This window comes from Bufo bufo, chromosome 9, assembly GCF_905171765.1.
Source record: "Bufo bufo chromosome 9, aBufBuf1.1, whole genome shotgun sequence".
Taxonomy (NCBI): Eukaryota; Metazoa; Chordata; class Amphibia; order Anura; family Bufonidae; genus Bufo; species Bufo bufo.
In genome coordinates, this window is record NC_053397.1 from 222,652,985 (window position 1) to 222,676,231 (window position 23,247).

The window sequence follows — 23,247 nt, forward strand, 5'->3', positions numbered from 1 at the left end:
CACAATGTGGATATTACTATTGTGAGGGGGTCACAGTGTGGGCATTACTACTGTGAGGGGTCACAATATGGGCATTACTACTGTGAGGGGGAACAATGTGGATATTACTACTGTGAGGGGCACAATGTGGATATTACTACTGTGAGGGGGCACAATGTGGATATTACTAATGTGAGGGGGCACAATGTGGATATTACTAATGTGAGGGGGGCACAATGTGGGTATTACTACTGTGAGGGGTCACAATGTGGGCATTACTATTGTGAGGGGGGCACAATGTGGGTATTACTACTGTGAGGGGTCACAATATGGGCATTACTACTGTGAGGGGGAACAATGTGGATATTACTACTGTGAGGGGGCACAATGTGGGTATTACTACTGTGAGGGGGGCACAATGTGGGCATTATTATTGTGAGGAGGCAAAATGAAGGCATTATTACTGTGAGGGGGCACAATGTAGATATTACTACTGTGATGGGGTCACAATGTGGATATTGCTATTGTGAGGGGTCACAATGTGGGCATTACTACTGTGAGGGAGCACAATGTGGATATTACTACTGTGAGGGGGCACAATGTGGGTATTACTACTGTGAGGGGGGCACAATGTGGGTATTACTACTGTGAGGGGGGCACAATGTGGGTATTACTACTGTAAGGGGTCACAATGTGGGCATTACTACTGTGAGGGGTCACAGTGTGGATATTACTATTGTGAGGGGTCACAATGTGGGCATTACTACTGTGAGGGGGCACAATGTAGATATTACTACTGTGAGGGGTCACAATGTGAATATTACTATTGTGAGGGGTCACAATGTGGGCATTACTACTGTGAGGGGGCACAATGTGGATATTACTACTGTGAGGGGTCACAATGTGGATATTACTATTGTGAGGGGTCACAATGTGGGCATTACTACTGTGAGAGAGCACAATGTGGATATTGCTACTGTGAGGGGGCACAATATGGGTATTACTACGGTGAGGGGGCACAATGTGGGTATTACTATTGTGAGGGGTCACAATGTGGGCATTACTACTGTGAGGGGGCACAATGTGGATATTACTACTGTGAGGGGTCACAATGTGGATATTACTATCATGAGGGGTCACAATGTGGACATTACTACTGTGAGGGGTCACAATATGGGCATTACTACTGTGAGGGAGCACAATGTGGATATTACTACTGTGAGGGGGCACAATGTGGGTATTACTACTGTGAGGGAGCACAATGTGGACATTACTACTGTGAGGGGTCACAATATGGGCATTACTACTGTGAGGGGTCACATTGTGGGTATTACTACTGTGAGGGGTCACAATGTGGGCATTACTACTGTGAGGGGTCACAATGTGGATATTACTATTGTGAGGGGGTCACAGTGTGGGCATTACTACTGTGAGGGGTCACAATATGGGCATTACTACTGTGAGGGGGAACAATGTGGATATTACTACTGTGAGGGGCACAATGTGGATATTACTACTGTGAGGGGGCACAATGTGGATATTACTAATGTGAGGGGGCACAATGTGGATATTACTAATGTGAGGGGGGCACAATGTGGGTATTACTACTGTGAGGGGTCACAATGTGGGCATTACTATTGTGAGGGGGGCACAATGTGGGTATTACTACTGTGAGGGGTCACAATATGGGCATTACTACTGTGAGGGGGAACAATGTGGATATTACTACTGTGAGGGGGCACAATGTGGGTATTACTACTGTGAGGGGGGCACAATGTGGGCATTATTATTGTGAGGAGGCAAAATGAAGGCATTATTACTGTGAGGGGGCACAATGTAGATATTACTACTGTGATGGGGCACAATGTGGATATTATTACTGTGGGGGGGGAATGTGGTTATAACTACTGTGAGGGGGGCACAATGTGGGTATAACTACTGTGAGGGGGCACTGGGTGTGTATAGATATGCATTGGGCAGAGTTGGAGGAGAGACCTATTATTAAAAGATTTGCTGCTGCCCTTGTTCCTCTTTCTGACTGGTCGGGGTATGCGCCTGTGTTGGGGCAGAGACCCGAATGCCGAGTGAGCAGTGGACTCCGAATTAGAAGTTATGGATATCCATAGAGAAAAACCAAAACAGGCATAGAGCCGTGTATCAAGAGTTTCTAAACTTTATTAAAGAAAGCAGAGGTTAATAAAGCGATTTTCTGGATCATTTCAAACTGAAGATGTAGTCAAACATTTACGTCATTAACTCATTAAAAACACAATCTAAAATGAGAACCTTCTTGGCTATACGCCTAGAACGTCTCCTTAATCTTAACCATGGGTGCTAGCCACATACTGGTACTCCTAGTGCTTGTTAAGATTCCTTTCTAACAAGCGTTGGTGGGGGCTAGGAGTGACCTTGAAGTTACAGTAACTTTCCACAAGAAGCTCACAGTTCAAAGGTTTAAAAGTAATATCAGGAAGTATTACTTTACTGAGAGAGTAGTGGATGCATGGAATAGCATTCCTGCAAAAGTGGTAGCTGCAAATACAGTGAAGGAGTTTAAGCATGCATGGGATAGGCATAAGGCCATCCTTCATATAAGATAGGGCCAGGGGCTATTCGTAGTATTCAGTATATTGGGCAGACTAGATGGGCCAAATGGTTCTTATCTGCCGACACATTCTATGTTTCATTACACAAAAAATGGCAGTATGACATACAAACATGGAGGACACAACCCTCACAATTCCCCCATTTTGAGATATTCACCCACCACAGGTGTCAGATACACATACTTCAGCCGGACATTCCCCTTGCTGCTGGTTTCCCAGATTCTGCATATTTGCCTGCTCCCGGTGACTGCATTTGTTTTCAGACCGGCTCCCTGGACAGGTAAGGGCTTACCTGTTCCTTGCCGGACTTGTGAACAATGCAAACTGGCCATCACTGAATGAGTGCAACAATCAACAAAATCTGTATTATTCCCTGTACTATACGCATAAGCCACCCACCAACATTTTTAAACCAGTTTGCTGGATTTAAGAAAGAGAAGGTATCTGACCACCAAGAGTCCTTGTCAGCACTATGGGCATCCAGCCATTTATCTCTCACTTCTTTCATCTTTCCGATACCTGCTCTTACTTGAAGGTTACCTCCTGGGTCTATATAATGACAACAAGCAGATCCTATTGTTTGACACATTCCTCCTTCCTTAGTAGTAAAATAGTCTAAAACTAGAGTCTGCTGGTTAGTAACTATGATTAACTGAGATTGGACATCATTAGTTTGGTTTACAAGGCCTAATACATCCCATATCTGCTCATCTAGGTAGTCAGTGGAGTTAAACCTAAAACTTTCATTTTCTGGTCTTTAGATAGATAAGAAGTCTCTACAATTTATGTCAGCAAGTTCTAACCACGGTACCGGAATCGCTAAATAAGGCATAGTGTTTGAACTCACAGGACTGTGACTACAGATCCAACAGTTTTTATAATTGTCCGCATCTGTCATATTCTTTAACATGACCTAATGATGTCTAATAAGAGCATTGTCCCAGTCACTTGTAGAGCGTGGATGCTCAGAGCCAGGAGTAGCAGTGCAGGGATCTCCATCCTCAGGGTTGGGCACTTTCTTGCAATGTGAGGCGTGAATCCAGTTAGGCTTTCCTTCCACCTTTACAGAGGATGCAGTTTTCAACAGGACTTGGAAGGGACCATCAAATCTGGGCTCAAAGGTTTTCCTCACCTGCCTCTTTATCACCACCCAATCTCCAGGCTCAAGACTTTGTGTGCCTTCTACTGAATCAGGGTCTGGAATGGAAGCAAACACTTGTTTATGAGTGTGATCTAACCTTCATGTAACTGACCAAACTGTCAGTCTGCAACTGTTGAGGGAAATACAATCCTAGCCTTGGGGCACTGCCAAACAATACCTCAAAGGGGGACAACCCTGTCTTCTATTTTGAAGTGGTTCTTATGGAATATAAGGCTAGAGGCAAACACTTTGTCCAGGGCCTCTGGGTCTCCCGCATGGCCTTCTGTATTTTCAGTTTCAATGTGCCATTCAGTCGCTCAACTCGGCCATTGCTGTGGATGGTAAGCTGTATGAAAGGCTTGGGTCACCCCTAAAGCTTACATAGCCTCTCTCATCACTTCACCTGTAAAGTGGGAACCTCTGACTCAATAACTTCAGGAACACTTTTTGGCACTGGCTTTGGCTATTGGGAAGGCTTCCGGCCAACCTGAAAAGAGATCAACACACACGAGAACAAACTCATACACTCCTAGCTTTGGTAGTTGTATGTAGTCTATCTGTGTCACCGCCAGATCTCTGAGAAGTTCTGACAGACGTTCTTCAGTACCTCTTGCATGATGTTCTTTTGTTTTGGTTTCGCTTTGTCATCTCTTCTCCCTCTCCCAGCTGTCATCTATTAGCAGTGATTGCTTCCCTTTATATCCCCTCCCATACTGCCTCACTTTGCGGTTTATACTACTTCCTGGATTGTGCTCAATGCTAGATGCTGCAACTGCTGGTTCCTCAGATAAGTCTATTCTTTTATTTGTGTTTTCCTGTTGGCTTGATTCTAGGTGACCCTGACTCCCTCCGTATTGAGTGCAGGGAGCCGGTGGTCATGTCCCCTCACTATTATAGGGTTTTCAGGTGTCACTCAGTCTAGGTACGAGGGTATGCAATTTTCTATCATAAAGATCTTTGCATGGGCTGAGCAGTCAGGGAGAGCTCTAGGGCTTTTCTAGGGCTCACCCATATGTTCCTTAGTTTGGGATCAAGTCAGTCGGATCTTTATTTGTGACTTCTAGTTTTCTGCAACACCATCCGTGACATTCTGCAGTCTATGAAACGGGAAAAGTGGCCTAGGGGTGTGCTTGCTTGCAGTCTTCACCACCTGGCCGGGGTTCTTCAATGCACAGACCATACATCCTTGCACAAAACGGCTACACCTTTAGAGAACCCTGGAGCAATCCAGCCAATATTTACCACACTTACCATGGCACCTTTTGACAGATGGGCCTCCTGAGCCATAACCGGGTACAGAGGGCGTGGCAGACAAATTCTGTCCTTGTTTCTCCATAGTCCTTGGTCATTTGGCCCAGCCTCTTGTTTAGTCCATAGTTCTTTTTCTTCAGTTGGGGCCTGCTCAGACAATTTGAACAGAGTGTCTTTGGATATATCCACAGGTTTCAAGGCTCACATTGGAGTCTGAGTTGTCTAGCCATAAACATATGTTTTGGTTGCACCTGTGTGAGAATGCCCTGTATGTCATGGGGAGTTTGTACAATCACTGGGTAGTCCAACCCTACTTCTGAGGCTTTTTGAATCATTGCCTGCACTGCCGCGACTGCCCTGACGCAGGAGGGGGCGCCTCGAGCAACAGGATCTAATCTAGCTAAGAAGTACGCCACTGGGCGTTGACGTTCACCATGCTTCTGAGTAAGCACAGCAGTACTGTGACCCTGCATTTCTGAACAGCACAGGTCAAATTCCTCATCATGCTTTGGAATACCTAGGGCTGGAGAAAAGCATCAATTTGACTGGCCACTGCTCTCTCCTGGGCATGACTAAGGGGGGGGGGGGGGGGGTACTGCTTCACTCGAGGGGCTGACATCCTGACTTAAGATGCGCAGTGACCGGAGACATGGTGTCACTGCCTATGGTGTACGCTGTGACACTGTTGCCACACTTGCTGTTGCCCGCGGCAACGTGTTGCTGTGAGAGCATGCAGTGGCAGTGTCTCGGCCTTCTGGGTGATTGCCGTGACATGGTTACCACGCATGCTGTTGCCGGTGGTTACGTGTTTGGTATGCTTGTGTGTGCACTTCCCCTTTAAGTTGTAGCCTCCCTCTGTCTGGTGCTGTAAGGGTTAACTCCCTGACTGGGTGTGGTCAGTGGTCACTTGGCTTATATCTTCTGTGGTTTCCTGGCTGGAGTCAGTTGTACTTCAGCTGTCGTTGGTGCTGGAGTTCTGCTCCAGTCCAGGGTGTTCCATCTGTCCAGTGAGGGCCACCCTTGTGGTCATCAATGTCATCCCGGTGTCTCCTTCCCTTCCTGTCCCTATTTGTATGGAGTGGGTTATGTTCAGGGTGTTGGTATGTCTAGTTTGGTGTTACATGTCTAGTGGTGTTTGGTGTCATGTTTGCTAGACATTCCCCTGTCATAGAAACATAGAATGTGTCGGCAGATAAGAACCATTTGGCCCATCTAGTCTGCCCAATATACTGAATACTATGAATAGTCCCTGGCCCTATCTTATATGAAGGATGGCCTTATGCCTATCCCATGCATGCTTAAACTCCTCCACTGTATTTGCAGCTACCACTTCTGCAGGAAGGCTATTCCATGCATCCACTACTCTCTCAGTAAAGTAATACTTCCTGATATTACTTTTAAACCTGTCTCATGTTTATTGCAGCTATGGATGTCCTGGGTTCCTGTGTGATTTGTGGTGTGTGTCCTTTAATGTCGGTGTGGACAGCAGCACTAGTGCACGGGTTCCAGTCAGTGTGTCTGTGGCCGGTAAGTGTGTTATTGGTCTCGCTTACCTGCCATCTCCATATGCTGTATGTGTTCCCCTCTCCTTGCAGCCTGGCCTCAGATAGAGACTCCTGTTCCTCCGTGTTGTGGATGAACAGGTCGTCTCTCCCCTGCTCCTTGGTGAGGGATTACCAGGGCGACTTAGGGTTTCTAGGAATCCTGAGTATGAGCCGTCCTACCATCGGGGTCCGCTCATACGGTGAGGAGTCAGGGAGAGGATTAGGGACCCGGTAGGAGGTGACCTGCTCCCTTATTACTCCTTTTGGCCAGGCTGATCCCCTTTTTACCCTTTGACACCGCATGGTGGGGGGTTTCCCCCACTCCCCACCATGACACACGGTGAGTTTCCCTAGGTCTGTTCATCATTGTTTTTTTTTTTCTATATATATCCAGAATAAAGTAATTTCACTCCTTTTTTTACCTAAAACCAGAGCGCACACCTTCCTGTGTTTTTGCGATGATACCATCAGTAAAGCTGATTTCGCTCACACAGACATAAAGAAATATTTCCCATACATTAACACACACAAGTCTTTGAACTTATTAACAAATAGCATTTTCTGGAGCTGCATACACTCACACTAAGTACCTCACATACATTGCCTTGTTATTTTCTCTTAAATTGCAGACAGTGTTCTCGCTATCACACATTCCAATGCCATGACGTCCCTTCCCCCGCAGCTGCAAGCAGCCCCTGCATTCTCCCCTCTGTCTCACTCTTCATACTCAGCTTTCCGTCTCCATATGTTCTCTATCTCAGCAAACAGTTCCTACGGGTTCTGCGACATATTCACCGGGCAACAGGTCACACAGACACACGGACAGGCATGACATAATACTTCCTCTGCGCTGCACCGAGCAAGTTTCCACACTCAGTTCTCCATTTGAATCACATCCTGTAATCGTCCGCAGTCCAGCTGCATACGTCTCTACTGTCTCTTTTCTACTCTCTCTCTCACTATTTGGCAGTTTTCCTCTTTTTCTCCCCGGACTTACTTGGTATGGTCCCTATGGTCTGTCTCAGTCCAATCCCAGGATTTGGGTCTGTCTCACAAGGCACTTTAACACCCCAAATCCTAAATTAAAATCTTCCATGAAGGCAGACGTGAGACGTTCTTCTCCCATTTGTCCTGTGGCATCTCACCCCATGTCAGTCCTGATAGTTCTTAGTCTTGACTCAAAGGACACTACATCCTCTATAGCCTCCTGCACTACGTCCTTCAGGCTTCGTGAACGCTCATCCTCCTTTGTCCTGGCCCATCTACCAAAAGTCCCTGACTGTCCTGTCTTCTCCCAATCCCTCCAGGCCACATTTTTCGCTCTGTTGACCTCTAGGGTATTCTTAACCGAGCTATAGTGTGCCTCCCCTAACTTCAGGGATACCAAGTCATTTAATAAGTCTGCCCATGCTGCTCTGTAAGTGGCCTGTATCCGTTGTAACATTTGGGATCTTGGCATGGGTCGCGTCAGTGGGTCAGGTATCCTTGACAGTAGTCCCAGTTGGTCCTTAGGACTCCATGGAACATAATGTATAAGGTGCTGTTGAAAATAATGGGGAGCCTGAGGAGGTTGTGCTGCCTGTTGGCCGTCTTGGCCATCTCCACCACCAGCTACATCAGCAGCGGCAGGCGCCTGAGGGACCTGAGGTATCATCCCTCTTCTCAATAGCACTGGATATAATCCAGTACGGTATCTGGGGGCACCACACGCTCTGCAGGTTTAAGTCCAATCTGGATTCTGATTCCCGCAGGTCCTGCATATCCATCCTTCCGGTCCTGCACCCTTGGAGGATTATAAGGTGGCGGACCTCCAGATTTAACCTTCCTCTTAAGGGGGTTCTTAGTACAACTTTCCCCTGTAAACTTGTGGCTTCCAACCTTCGGTTTCTATCTCTCTTGCTACCTTAATCCAGATGCGAACTACATCTTCACATGTATGATCCTTAATCCACCCACTGTGGGTGCGCTTGAACCTTTCCCAAACCTCTAAATCGAGGTTTCCATGCTTCATACCTGCTTTTTCCAACACTTTGTCAACTTTCTTTAACGCACCTTTGCCACCTCTCTTTTCTACCAGTTGTTTAGCTGTCTCATACTCTTCGGGAACGCTGTTCTGATTACCCATAGTCTATTCCTGAATCTGTGCTTAATAGGGAGAACCTAGACGTCTATTTTCTCCCACAGTAGCTTCCCCACCCTGTCCTTCCAGGTGAACCTACTGTGTTAGGCGACTTTCACACTCGCGTTTGGTGCGGATCCGTCATGGATCTGCACAAACGCATCCGTTCAGAGAATACAACCGTCTGCATCCGTTCAGAACGGATCCGTTTGTATTATCTGTAACATAGCCAGGACAGATCCGTCTTGAACACCATTGAAAGTCAATGGGGGACGGATCTGTTTTCTATTGTGCCAGATTGTGTCAGTGTGAAAGTAGCACCAAACGTGAGTGTGAAAGTAGCCTAGCACAGTAGGTACACCTGGAAGGACAGTAGGTACACCTGGAAGGACAGGGTGGGGAAGCCACTGTGGGAGAAAATAGACGTCTAGGTTTTGCTCAGTTTCGGCAGACAGACACCAAAACGCTGCAGGCGGCCTCCAGAGCGGAACGGAGGCAAACTGATGCATTCTGAGCGGATCCTTTTCCATTCAGAATGCATTAATGGCAAAACTGATCCGTTTTGGACCGCTTGTGAGATCCCTGAACGAATCTCACAAACGGAAACCAAAACGCCAGTGTGAAAGTAGCCTTAGGGTACTTTCACACTAGCATTTTTGTTTTCCGGTATTGAGTTCGGTCCTAGGGGCTCAATACTGGGAAAAAACGGATCAGTTTTATCCCCATGCATTCTGAATGGAGAGCAATCCGCTCAGGATGCATCAGTTCAGTCCCTCTTACGTTGCGCAGACCTTTAAAAATGCAGAAAAAAATAATACTGGATCCGTTTTTCCGGATGACACCGGAGAGACAGATCCGGTATTTCAATGCATTTGTCTGACGGATTTGCATCCGTATCCGTCTGACAAATGCCATCAGTTTGCATCCGGATTGCTGGCAGGCAGTTCCGGCGATGGTACTGCCTGCCGGAATCCTCTGCCGCAAGTGTGAAAGTAAACTTACTTTAAAGCCAAAGCCTCTCTGGGCATCGGGCCCCTTCCCCTAGCTTCCTGCCAGATTCTACACACACAATAAACAATGTAAACAGCTGCCCCCAGAACAATCCCAAGCAATTCCCAGCTAAAATCCTGGTTTAAATCCATCATGCGCTTATCTTCTAGCCCTTCATCAGGGTCTCAGATTCTTAAACATAAATTAGGCACGACTGTAACGTTACCTTATACTCTGCCGGACCCCCGAACAAGACAAATGCCAGACAGGGAGGTACAGACTACTTGTAAGAAAAAGCTCTTACCTCAGCGCTGATTTTCGTCTGTTTGTCCCGGTGTGGCGCGTCCAGGCGTCGGAGGTCTCCGCAGGAAGGACTTAGTCGTGCCCCACGTATCAGGCGCCAGTTTTTGTTGGGGCAAAGACCCCAATGCCGGATGAGCGGTGGACTCCGAATTAGAGGTTATGGATATCCATAGAGAAAAACCAACACAGGCATAGAGCCGTGTATCAAGAGTTTCTAAACTTTATTAAAGAAAGCCGAGGTTAAAGGGGTTATCGCACCTTCTGTTTTGCGTGCCGTGGCCGCTCTCTCCTCCTGGCAGACTGCTCAGTCAGGGGGCGTTGACCTTCCTATTGAGTGACAGCCGAATCAGCGCTCTGTGTGTGTGTGTGCGCTCACGTCTGAGCCGGGAGTGGCAGAGGCGCGCGATGCAGAGATCCCGCACATCTGCTGACTTTACAGCTGAAGAAATGACAGGATGAACGGGTTTGACCGCGCATGCGAGAGGAATAAACTTACGAAGGAAGGCAAGAGATTGACCGCGCATGCGCGATCCCATGAAGCTGGCCATCCAGCCTACAAGAAGACAGAGAAGGACACCACGCAAGCCGTAACCATTCGCAACCACATGTACACAACTCGGAGGAAGAAATGCAAATAGAGAGGAAAGGAGGAGGAATCGATTAAAACGTGTATTTAGTAAATTGCATAAAGTGGGATAAACCACACAATAATTTAAACTTCATTACATGGGATAACCCCTTTAATAAAGCGATTTTCTGGATCATTTCCAACTGAAGACGTAGTCAAACATTTACGTCATTAACTCATTAAAAACACAATCTGAAATGAGCATCTTCTTGGCTATACGCCTAGAACGTCTCCTTAATCTTAACTGTTGGTGCTAGCCCCATACTGGTACTCCTAGCGCTTGTTAAAGGGGTTCTGCAGTTTTTTTAAACTGATCAGCATCTAATCGGCGGGGGTCCGACACCCGGGACCCCCGCCGATCAGCTGTTTGAGACGGTAGCGGCATTGGCAGCAGTGCCGCAGCCTTCTCACTGTTTACCGCTGGCCCAGTGACGTCACGACTAGTATCACTGGCCTGGGCGGGGCTAAGCTCCATTCAAATGAACAGAACTTAGCCCCGCCCAGGCCAGTGATACTAGTCGTGACGTCACTAGGCATGCAGTAAACAGCAAGAAGGCAGCGGCGCTACTGCCAGCGCCGCTGCCTTCTCAAACAGCTGATCGGCGAGGGTCCCGGGTGTCGGACCCCCGCCGATCATCTGATCAGTTTAAAAAAACTGCAGAACCTCTTTAAGATTCCTTTCTAACAAGCATGGTGGGGGCTAGGAGTGACCTTGACGTTACAGTAACTTTCCACAAGAAGCTCACAGGTCATTACACAAAAAATGGCAGTATGAAATACAAACATGGAGGCTGAGGACACAACATGGAGTCTTAACCCTCACACCTGCTGAGTTTCTTTAGACCCTGGTGACAACTTGAGGGTCTCAACATGACCACATTTCCCCCAGGCAGCGTTGCTCAGTGGCCTCCAGCCGTGTGATGTCTTGCACTGGCCTAAAGCTCTTAATTAATGGCCATATGGACCAGAGGTTGGAAAATTATATTTTAAAATTAAGTATAAAACAGTTTGCCATCCACAATATGGCCGCCACCATGGCTCTCAGCGGTCCCTGGGCGCTGTGCCATCCATAACATCGTTACCAACATCATCCGGGTCAGATGACTCCATCACGTGCCACAACCAACCAGTTGAAAGGGCTTAATTCCAGTCACAAGATGGCCGCCAGGCGCTTCTCGATCACGTGCTCTATCAGGTGACAGGGTCGATTCCACCCTGGTTTCCAGCCGAGTGTGGGCGTGTCCCGAGGCGGACAGTGAGGGCTGCCAGTCAACATGGCGGCGCACAGGAGCTCTCCCGTGAGGTATAGAGCGTGATTCCCGGTGTGTGGAGCGGGCCGCCCCCCGGAGGCTGCAGCATGGAGTCGGAGGAGGAGCAGCACATGACGACGCTCCTCTGCATGGGCTTCTCGGACACGGGCGCCATCCGCAAGGCCCTGCGCCTGGCCAAGAACGACATCTATGAGGCGGTGGCTCTGCTGACTAACGAGCGGCCCGGCCTGGACTACGGCTATGAGCCCATGGACAGCGGCTCCCGGGGCGAGAGCGGCGGCAGGAGTACAGGCTTCGACCCGCCCCCCGCCTACCATGAGGTGGTGGAGCCGGAGGTGAGAGGAGGAGGAGGACGGAGCTGTCAAACTGCGGGGAGGGGGACATGTGTGTGTGTCATATGGGGGACGACGACATGTGTGTGTGTCATATGGGGGGGGGGGGGGGACATGTGTGTGTCATATGGGGGGGGGGGGGGGGACATGTGTGTGTGTCATATGGGGGGGGGGGGGGACATGTGTGTGTGTCATATGGGGGGGGGGGGGGGACATGTGTGTGTGTCATATGGGGGGGGGGGGGACATGTGTGTGTGTCATATGGGGGGGGGGGGGGACATGTGTGTGTGTCATATGGGGGGGGGGGACATGTGTGTGTCATATGGGGGGGGGGGGACATGTGTGTGTCATATGGGGGGGGGACATGTGTGTGTCATATGGGGGGGGACATGTGTGTGTCATATGGGGGGGGGGGACATGTGTGTGTGTCAAACTGCGGGGAGGGGGACATGTGTGTGTGTCATATGGGGGACGACGACATGTGTGTGTGTCATATGGGGGGGGGGGACATGTGTGTGTGTCAAACTGCGGGGAGGGGGACATGTGTGTGTCATATGGGGGGGGACATGTGTGTGTCATATGGGGGGGGGGGGGGGACATGTGTGTGTGTCATATGGGGGGGGGGAGACATGTGTGTGTGTCATATGGGGGGGGGGGACATGTGTGTGTCATATGGGGGGGGACATGTGTGTGTCATATGGGGGGGGACATGTGTGTGTCATATGGGGGGGGACATGTGTGTGTCATATGGGGGGGGGGACATGTGTGTGTCATATGGGGGGGGGGACATGTGTGTGTCATATGGGGGGGGACGGGACGTGTGTGTGTCATATGGGGGGGGACGGGACGTGTGTGTGTCATATGGGGGGGGGGGACGTGTGTGTGTCATATGGGGGGGGACGTGTGTGTGTGTCATATGGGGGGGGGGACGTGTGTGTGTCATATGGGGGGGGACGGGACGTGTGTGTGTCATATGGGGGGGGGGGACGTGTGTGTGTCATATGGGGGGGGGGACGTGTGTGTGTCATGTGGGGGGGGGGGACGTGTGTGTGTCATGTGGGGGGGGGGACGTGTGTGTCATGTGGGGGGGGGGGACGTGTGTGTGTCATGTGGGGGGGGGGACGTGTGTGTGTCATGTGGGGGGGGGGACGTGTGTGTGTCATGTGGGGGGGGGGACGTGTGTGTGTCATGTGGGGGGGGGGACGTGTGTGTGTCATGTGGGGGGGGGACACGTGTGTGTGTGTCATGTGGGGGGGGGACACATGTGTGTGTGTGTCATGTGGGGGGGGACACGTGTGTGTGTGTCATGTGGGGGGGGGACACGTGTGTGTGTGTCATGTGGGGGGGGGACACGTGTGTGTGTGTCATGTGGGGGGGGGACACACGTGTGTGTGTGTGTCATGTGGGGGGGGGACACGTGTGTGTGTGTGTCATGTGGGGGGGGGACGTGTGTGTCATGTGGGGGGGGGGGGACGTGTGTGTGTGTGTCATGTGGGGGGGGGACACACGTGTGTGTGTGTCATGTGGGGGGGGGGGACACGTGTGTGTGTGTCATGTGGGGGGGGGGGGACGTGTGTGTCATGTGGGGGGGGGGGACGTGTGTGTGTGTGTCATGTGGGGGGGGGGGGGACGTGTGTGTCATGTGGGGGGGGGGGGACACGTGTGTGTGTGTCATGTGGGGGGGGGGGGACGTGTGTGTCATGTGGGGGGGGGGGGACGTGTGTGTCATGTGGGGGGGGGGGGACGTGTGTGTGTGTGTCATGTGGGGGGGGGGGACGTGTGTGTGTGTGTCATGTGGGGGGGGGGGACGTGTGTGTGTGTGTCATGTGGGGGGGGGGGGGCGTGTGTGTGTGTGTCATGGGGGGGGGGGGGACGTGTGTGTGTGTGTCATGTGGGGGGGGGGGGGACGTGTGTGTGTGTGTGTCATGTGGGGGGGGGGGGACGTGTGTGTGTGTCATGTGGGGGGGGGGGGGACGTGTGTGTGTGTCATGTGGGGGGGGGGGGGCGTGTGTGTGTGTCATGTGGGGGGGGGGGGACGTGTGTGTGTGTCATATGGGGGGGGGGGGACGTGTGTGTGTGTCATGTGGGGGGGGGGGGACGTGTGTGTCATGTGGGGGGGGGGGGACGTGTGTGTGTGTGTCATGTGGGGGGGGGGGACGTGTGTGTGTGTGTCATGTGGGGGGGGGGGGACGTGTGTGTGTGTGTGTCATGTGGGGGGGGGGGGGCGTGTGTGTGTGTGTCATGTGGGGGGGGGGGACGTGTGTGTGTGTGTCATGTGGGGGGGGGGGGGACGTGTGTGTGTGTGTGTCATGTGGGGGGGGGGGACGTGTGTGTGTGTCATGTGGGGGGGGGGGGACGTGTGTGTGTGTCATGTGGGGGGGGGGGGACGTGTGTGTGTGTCATGTGGGGGGGGGGGACGTGTGTGTCATGTGGGGGGGGGGGGACGTGTGTGTGTGTGTCATGTGGGGGGGGGGGGGACGTGTGTGTGTGTGTCATGTGGGGGGGGGGGACGTGTGTGTGTGTGTGTCATGTGGGGGGGGGGGGACGTGTGTGTGTGTGTGTCATGTGGGGGGGGGGGGACGTGTGTGTGTGTGTCATGTGGGGGGGGGGGACGTGTGTGTGTGTCATGTGGGGGGGAGTGGCCACTCCCTGTGAAAACCACTGACAGGACACGGATGGGTCACGGACCATTGGTAGGAGATGCTCTGGAAATCTGTGTCAGCCGGGCTGTGCACGTGGAATATGTAGAACACACTGAGGGCAAAAAAATCAACATCTGAACCAAACACGGATCCTTTACAGCTAAAACGCCGGGCGTCTTGTCATGGACGCCATCACTGACACGTGACGGAGGCTTAGTGCTGCTGCCGGGGCGCCCCCAACTGGTATCGCCCAGATGGGCTTTGTTGCAGACTGCTGGCAATTTATTCATAATTTTCTAGTGGGAATAATAGAGGAACGACAACACATAGCATTACATGGAAAAACGTTCCAGAAATGTTATTACATGGGGGATGTGGTAGTTACTGATAGACCGTGTGTGGAGAACGTGGCGTGTTACGTGTACATCTACAGGGAGACGCGGTTTTTCTCACTGATCCGCTCCTCTGTCCTCTCCTACATTTGCCAAATACTTCCTGTTCCGTCCCCGGAGCGTCCCTTTTAAACTGCGACACCAGCCATGAACCACACAGACTCGGTGTGGACCAGGCTCTACAGGGGAAGGAAGCACAGCAGCGGGGGAGGGGGTGTTGGGCCCCGCAGATCCTGTACGTGTTTGTGGTCAGCGCATAATACAGACACTCGTCAGGACATTACAGGCGACGCCGTCACATGATCAGCGGAGAGAGCTTCGCCCTAGTCACATGACCGCCCACTGCCAAAGAATGAAAACAAATGTGTTCTGGGGCTTTCTGTTTTACAGCAGCTAAAGAGTCACTCAGCATGACTAATGTGCAGCATGCTGGGAGTTGTAGTTCCCCAACCAGTTGTGGTTACATCTGCGTTTGTTTTTCACGTGCCGCTGATCGGTGGAGGGCGTGCGGGCATCTCGGCTGTTTGTGAAAATGGCAGCGATGAGCGGCGGTAATCTCACGTCTTATATCCGCGCAGCGTGAAGACCGGAGGATATCACATGAAGATCACTGACATAAATCCCCTTAAACCAAGAGCAGATCAGAGCCGCCTGTAAGCTGATTGGGCTGTGCGGAGACTTGGCGCCATTAGGGAGAGTTATCGCCCGGGAGGATATAGACACCAGCTGATGATGGGAGCAAATACTGCTCGCCTCCACTTCCTCATCAGCGTTATGTCTGCGTTATCGTGCATTCATTGCTTTCCAAGTCCCGTCCACTCGGCGGGCTATCCTCCTCAAGAGCAAGTGTGCGCTCGGCATTCTGCACTGCGCTGGAGAGCGGGACTTGGAGAATAATACGCAGGCTTCCTCGAGTGTGAACACAGACATAATGTGGATGATGTACGTTTTTTTTCCCCCCTATTTTGATTGTTTGCACAAAAGAACCTCAAAGCGGAGATAATACATATTTGCTGCATAGTGGACTGAATACGGGCAGAATTAGGATTTTGAGGATTTTGATATCGTGACAACCTTAATCTCTAGAGGTTATATCAGCGCTGGAGCGTTATAAGAGGAGCGGCTGATATCAGTCACGTGATGTAATGTCTCTGGAGGTTATATCAGTACTGGAGCGTTATAAGAGGAGCGGCTGATATCAGTCTCATATGATGTCATGTCTCTGGAGGTTATATCAGGGTTATGTAAGAACATTACGTTCAGCCTCGCATTGGCTGACCATAGGAAACAATGGAGTTTAGGGTTAGTGTCCCTTTAAGCCCCTGTTTTGTGGGTCTGGTGAATGGTCACAATATGTTTGTCTGTGGAAGGTGCTGACTTTGCGGGGCCATCCTGATGTCGTGTGCTTTCTGTGTACTCCGTGTGAACTATTAATAGAGAGGCGTGCGCCGGTTACATGTGTGTGTGCGCGCGGGGTGTCGCACAAAGCCATTTACAGGACTCCTGCGCTTGTGTGGAGTTTGGCCTCCTCACACTGGGTGACTATAGGGCTATCAGCTTTCCACAGACCCTGAATGGCACATAAAGCTGCTTTGTGTAACATGTCACTGGTGTGTGTTTCTCTTCCCTCAGGCTACTTGCACACGACCGTATGTGTTTTGCCGTCCACAAATAGCAAATGCCATCCGTTTTTTTTTTTGTTTTTTTGGGCGGATCCGTTGTAACAATGCCTAAAACGGACAAGAATAGGACATGTTCTATTTTTTTTGCGGAACGGACATACTGATGCGGACAGCACACAGTGTGCTGTCCACATTTTTTGTGGACCCGTTGAAATGAATGGGTCCGCTTCCTATCCGCAAAAAAAATACGGAACGGACATGGAAACAAACAACGTTCGTGTGCATGAGGCCTTACCCTTTATATCAGTTTTTACTGTTGTCCTGGCATTCTATTCATGAATCAGGAGGAGCAGAGCTAAAGGTTGCTTTCAGAATGGAGGAGGTTGTGCTCAGGATTCTGGGGGACACAGAAGTGAATAGAAATGAAAAGGTAAAAGTAAAAGCTGTGATCGCCGTCAGTGCTCAGGTTGTACGGCATTTATTCACCAATCATAAGCCGATTTGTGATGGAGTACCCCTTTAACAAGGCTGTCGGCGTCGGACTCTTAAAGGGGTTATCCAAACTATAAAACATGCCCCTCATATAGATTATACTTTCCCCGCTCCCCGGCACCTGCGTCGCTCCTGATCCCCGCACGGCCGCCGCTGCATCTCCCCATCTCGCGGATCAAAACATCCAGAGGGAGTAGCCAATAGCAGGCCTCGATGGGGATGAGCCTCCGTATCATCGCGGGTGCCAGCGAGTGCAGTAAGTATAATCTATATGAGGGGCCCGGGCATTGGGGGGCAGGTTTCATAGTTTGGATAACCCCTTTAACATCAGAGTTTTTCTAAGCGATTGGTTTGACGTTTCTTGACTTCCGAGATTTTCTTTGTACTGGAAAAATAACTTCTCCCCTGACACCAGGGAATGTGCGAGGAAGAGGAGCCTCAGTCACAGCTGAATGGTGAATTCTGCACCTTTCTTGTAGAACTTGTTTTGGTTCTTCATTTTCAGTGAATGGTAGCGTCGCTCTTTACATCTACTGCCCTAATACTTCCCACAGCTGAGGGCTTTCACTGTTGGCTCTAGGGCTACTTTCACACTTGCGTTGTGAGGATCCAGCAGGCAGTTCCATTGCCGGATCCGGAAATCTGTGCGCAAACTGATAGCATTTGTAGGCGGATCCAGATGCATTACAATACGGGATCAGTCTCTCTGGTGTCATCCTGGAAAAAACGGATCCGGTATTTATATTTTTCACATTTTTAAAGGTCTGCGCAGACCGGAAAACCGGATCTGTTTTTTCCGGAACACTTGGCGTTAATGCATTTCAATGGAAAATAATGTCGGCGTTTCGGCAAGTGTTCCAGAATTTTGGCCGGAGAAATACCGCTGCATGCGGCCAAATACCGTAAGAGTGACTAAACTGAAGACATCCTGAACGGATTGCTCTCCATTCAGAATGCATTAGGATAAAACTGAAGTGTTTTTTTTCCGGTATTGAGCCCCTAGGATGGAACTCTATCACCGGAAAACTTTAACGCTACTGTGACAGTACTCTAAGGCTCAGTTCACACCTGAGCGTTCTGAAAGGAGCGCTCTGTATGCGCGATTGTACGGGCGTTTACAAGCGCGCATACAGAGACAAGTGTGCACACAGTGTCGCGTGTTCCCGAAAGTCTATGTACGGGAACGCGCGACAAGCGCCCAAAAAAACGCTCCTGTACTTGTGTGAGCGTCGGGCGTTTTACAGCGCGATCGTACGCGCTGTTAAACGCCCAGGTGAGAACCATTCCCATAGGGAAGCATTGGTTTCTCCTTGTTGAGCGTTTTACAGCGCGTAGGAACGCGCTGTAAAACGCTCAGGTGTGAACTGAGCCTAAGGGTCCATTCACACGTCCGTGGTGTATTGCGGATCCGCAATACACCCGGCCGGCACCCCCCCATAGAACTCCCTATTTTTGTCAATTGCAGACAAGAATAGGACCTGTTCTATTTTTTTGCGAAGCCGCGGCCCGGAGATTTGGGGCTGCGCTCTGGAGATGCGGAGAGCACATAGTGTGCTCTCCGCATCCATTCCTGCCCCATTGAGAGAGAATGGGGTCTGCACCTGTACCCGATATTGCGGAACGAATGCGGACCTGTTTGCGGACGTGTGAATGGAGCCTAATGTGTATAGTGACCTTCCCACCCTCCAGACGGAAACAAACTGCACTGCTACATTGTAGCAAACTTATCACATCTGCTGCTGTGTGCAGACTGGATACAGTTGTATCAAACCCTCAGCTGTGAGAAGTACTAGGGCAGAACAGGTTTTCAGGCTCCAGATTGTAGAATGTTCATATTCATTGATTGCTAACAGAGATCTTATGTTGTGTACTGCCATATCTTAAAATACTGAATTCCATATGGTATATGTCACATGTTGTTAGGTGGGTCACGCAGGATCAAGACTCTGGGGTATTCATAGTTTCCCATTGAGGAGATGGAGTCTCTTGTGTGGATTTCGCTATTTTCGGCGTTGTGTGTCGTTTGGCACAGGTCGCTCTCTAATGAGTCTCGTGTCTGTGGATGATTGTCCCCGTGGGATGTTATCTGATGCAAGGACGCGTCAATCTCTTGTCTTGCTGTGCAGACGTCTCACCTCTGGTAATATTGTGGGGAAGTGGACCTGAGACTGCCGCACATTATAGGGGTCCGCCACCATGATAATGAAGTGGTCGCCAGGGTCCAGCAGTGACATGCCAGTAATGAGGGGGGTTGTATTACAGCGCACCTCTACATCTGTATTACATGTTGATTTGGCAGTGCAGTTCCTTCATTCGGGGGTTCCACAGGTCAGACCCCCTCCCATTATAAAGCGATGACACGTCTGAGCCACATGTCCTCACTGTATGAAATGAGAATTCCTGTGTAGCTTGTATAATACTGTGTCTGAATGGGGGTGGGGACAGATAGATGTACCCTATAGAACCAATTAATACAATTGTCTGCCTGTAGCCACCACTAGGGGGAGCTGGCTGCACAGTAGTAATCCAGTATACAGTAAGCTTCCCCTAGAGGTGACTTTAAAGTGAACCTGTCACACTGAACATGGATCTTCTAGATGAAGAGGAGCTGGGTGCAGAGTCTGAGGGATTGACAGCCCCTGTCCCCATGATGACTACTTTGTGAGTATCTGCAGCTCGTCTTATAACTTCAGACTTTAGCGGCCCAATTAAACGTGTGATTTTTTTTTTTTTCGCTTTGTTCCTCTTGTTGTGTCATCGACTGATCCTTGTGAGACATGTCCGTGCCGAGAACTGGATCCTTGTGACCTTTCATAACCTCCCTAGTGGTGTTTGTGTGCGGGATCCTGATCGCTGCCAGTCCCAGAGCGTCGGCCTGTAGTCCTGGATTAAAGGAAGATTTCCCAGAAATATCAGTCGTCGTCATCGCGCGGTATCAGATCGCCCTGCACAGACCGGTGACTACCACTATGGGTCATAAGGGTCGTCACCTGATCCATGTAATGCTCCGTTATTAGGTTGAGAACCCCACCACCAGTAATGCCAGTGCTCTTCTTGTCCGTGAAGCAGGAGGCCCAGAATGAACAAAGCTGTAGAGGTGGCTAGGATAGAACATGCCATTGTGGATGGACCAACCACTAAATAGTGATCGCCTCCAAAACAATCCTGACTTCTTGGGGTCAGTCTCGCTGGATATGGTTTGGTTTACTACAGTGGGCTGCAACCTATGGCACTCCAGATGCTGTAAAACTACAACTCCCAGCATGCACATTTGGCTGTTCTTGTAACTGCCATAGAAGTGAAAGAAGGATTCTGGGAGTTGTAGTTTCAGAACAGCTGAAGTTTGCTGATCCCCGGTCTACTAGGTTCATACATTGGACTTGAAGGAGCAGGGATTTGTAGGCTGTAATGGCTGTTAGCTGCTGCTGGTCCATGTAACAGACACCGTACAGTGGCCACTTATCCCCCAGAGCATGCCGCTGCTGGAATTATATTCATTGATTTAATGCAGGTTATAATGGTAGTAGAACAGGTAGAAAGGGTTTACAGGGATAGCTAAAAGCTGCTTCCCCCAGTAGAGAAGTCAAAGGGGTTTTCCATGCTCCTGACATGATGACCTAGCGTCTGGATAGCTCATTAATGCCCAATTGGTGAGTGTCCGACGCCCCACACCTCACGATTCTCTGTTCCCTGCAGCTTCCAGTCCTAGAACTAGAACTTGACTTAAGGAAGCACAGCTCCGTTCACAGCGTAGTGGCCGTGCTGGGTTACTGCAGCTCAGCTGCCATTAAAGGGAATAAGAGCTGAACTGCAGTAACCCGACACGACCGCTATCCTGTGAACAGCGCTGTGCTTCCTGTTCCATTCACACTGCTTAGGCTACTTTCACACCTGTGGCAGAGTGATCCGGCAAGCAGTTCTGTCGCCAGAACTGCCTGCCGGATCCTGCAAAACGTATGCCAACCGATGGCATTTGTAAGACTGATCAGGATACTGATCAGTCTGAAAAATGCCTGATAAGTCAGAAAAATGCATTGAAATGACGATCTGTCTTTCCGGTGTCATCCGGAAAAACGGATCCGGCATTTATTTATTTTTTCACCTTTTTTTCAGGCAGCGCATACGCAGGCTGAAAGGACATATTCTGCATTCAGGCAAGTCTTCATTTTTTTTTTGGCCGGAGATAAAACCGTAGCATGCTGCGGTTTTATCTCTGTCCTGATTAGTCAAAAAGACTGAACTGAAGACATCCTGATGCATCCTGAACGGATTACTCTCCATTCAGAATGCATTAGGATAATCCTGAGCAGTTCTTTTCTGGTATAGAGCCCCTGGGACGGAACTCGATACCGGAAAAGAATAACGCTGGTGTGAAAGTACCCTTATTCCAGAGGCTGCAGGGAACAGCTGATCGTTGGGGGTGCCGGGTGTCAGACCCTCACCAAACAGATAATAATGACCTATCCTGAGGCTAGGTCTTCAGTGTCAGGAGCCTGGAAAACCCCTTTAATAAAGGGGCTCCTCCATTCTGGACTCTTATCTGTTACCCTTAGAAAAGAGCGTCTTTCTCTCTGGAGAATCCATCAGATGGATAAACCATCTATATAAATGGGAAGGGTGTGATACCTCATCTCCCATATGGGGGCGCTGTATGGGAATTTAACATTTGCAGTCCAGTACAGGTCTTAGCTGGACACCCTGTGATCATTGGGGGACCCGGTTAGCAAAGTGAAACCCCTTTACTACTGCTGTAACGGACCTTTTAGTTGTACCATGTCCGGAGATTGCTGCTGCTTCTATAATGATGCTGGAGGAGCGCAGGCCTCCCATGCAGGGTGGTTAAACTTTGGGGATTTGTGGGAGTCCCACTATTTTATATGCATCTGTACTCGCATATTTATAGGAGTTGCTACAGAAATGGCAATCTGGAACATTTTTATAAAATACAGCGTTTGTCTCTCCATGGAGAGGACGGGTCCAGCCTGTTTATATTCTTGCTTCCAGCAATATGGCTGCTTCCTAGTCACAGCCACCACAAGGGGTTTCCAGCATTCTATAGATTGTGCTCTGCAGCTTACTAATAGGCTGTGTGTAACCATTCCTCATCATTGTCAGGATATGTGTTTGCTGTCAGTGACTGAGGTCAATCCTGTTTACATTCAGAGGTAGCAAACCTGCTGAGAAGAGGATACAATTGTATCCAGTTTAGCTCACAGAGCATTGTGTAAACAGCTTGGACCCTGCACTGATACATTGTAGCAAACTAGCTGAGGGATGTGTTTTCTTTTCTGTTGCTACATATGGCCATACACATTAGATCTGTACCCTCCAAGTTTGGTAGATTAGGCGAATCATCAGATGTGTATGGGTCTCCCTGACAGAGGATGTTAGGGTAAATAAACAGAATAGTGAGTGCAGCTCTGGAGTATAATACAGAATGTAACTCAGGATCAGTACAGGATAAGTAATGTATGTACACAGTGACTGCACCAGCAGAATAGTGAGTGCAGCTGTGGAGTATAATACAGGATGTAACTCAGGATCAGTACAGGATAAGTAATGTATGTACACAGTGACTGCACCAGCAGAATAGTGAGTGCAGCTCTGGAGTATAATACAGGATGTAACTCTGGATCAGTACAGGATAAGTAATGTATGTACACAGTGACTGCACCAGCAGAATAGTGAGTGCAGCTCTGGAGTATAATACAGGATGTAACTCGGGATCAGTACAGGATAAGTAATGTATGTACACAGTGACTGCACCAGCAGAATAGTGAGTGCAGCTCTGGAGTATAATACAGGATGTAACTCGGGATCAGTACAGGATAAGTAATGTATGTACACAGTGACTGCACCAGCAGAATAGTGAGTGCAGCTCTGGAGTATAATATAGGATGTAACTCAGGATCAGTACAGGATAAGTAATGTATTT

General features: G+C 49.8%; 1 protein-coding gene across 4 annotated transcripts in view; it reads left to right on the plus strand.

Moving 5' to 3' along the window:
• The first annotated feature begins 11,533 nt into the window (after nt 1–11,533).
• USP24 (ubiquitin specific peptidase 24) overlaps nt 11,534–23,247 on the plus strand; it is an 83,545-nt gene continuing 71,831 nt past the window's right edge. For 2 of the 4 annotated variants that reach the window (XM_040407815.1, XM_040407816.1), the window contains exon 1: nt 11,534–12,167. In XM_040407815.1, the coding sequence (XP_040263749.1) occupies nt 11,919–12,167 (249 nt within the window). In that variant the 5' untranslated portion in view covers nt 11,534–11,918. The remainder of the gene's footprint in view (nt 12,168–23,247) is intronic. The other 2 variants (XM_040407813.1, XM_040407814.1) reach the window with 1 other exon arrangement.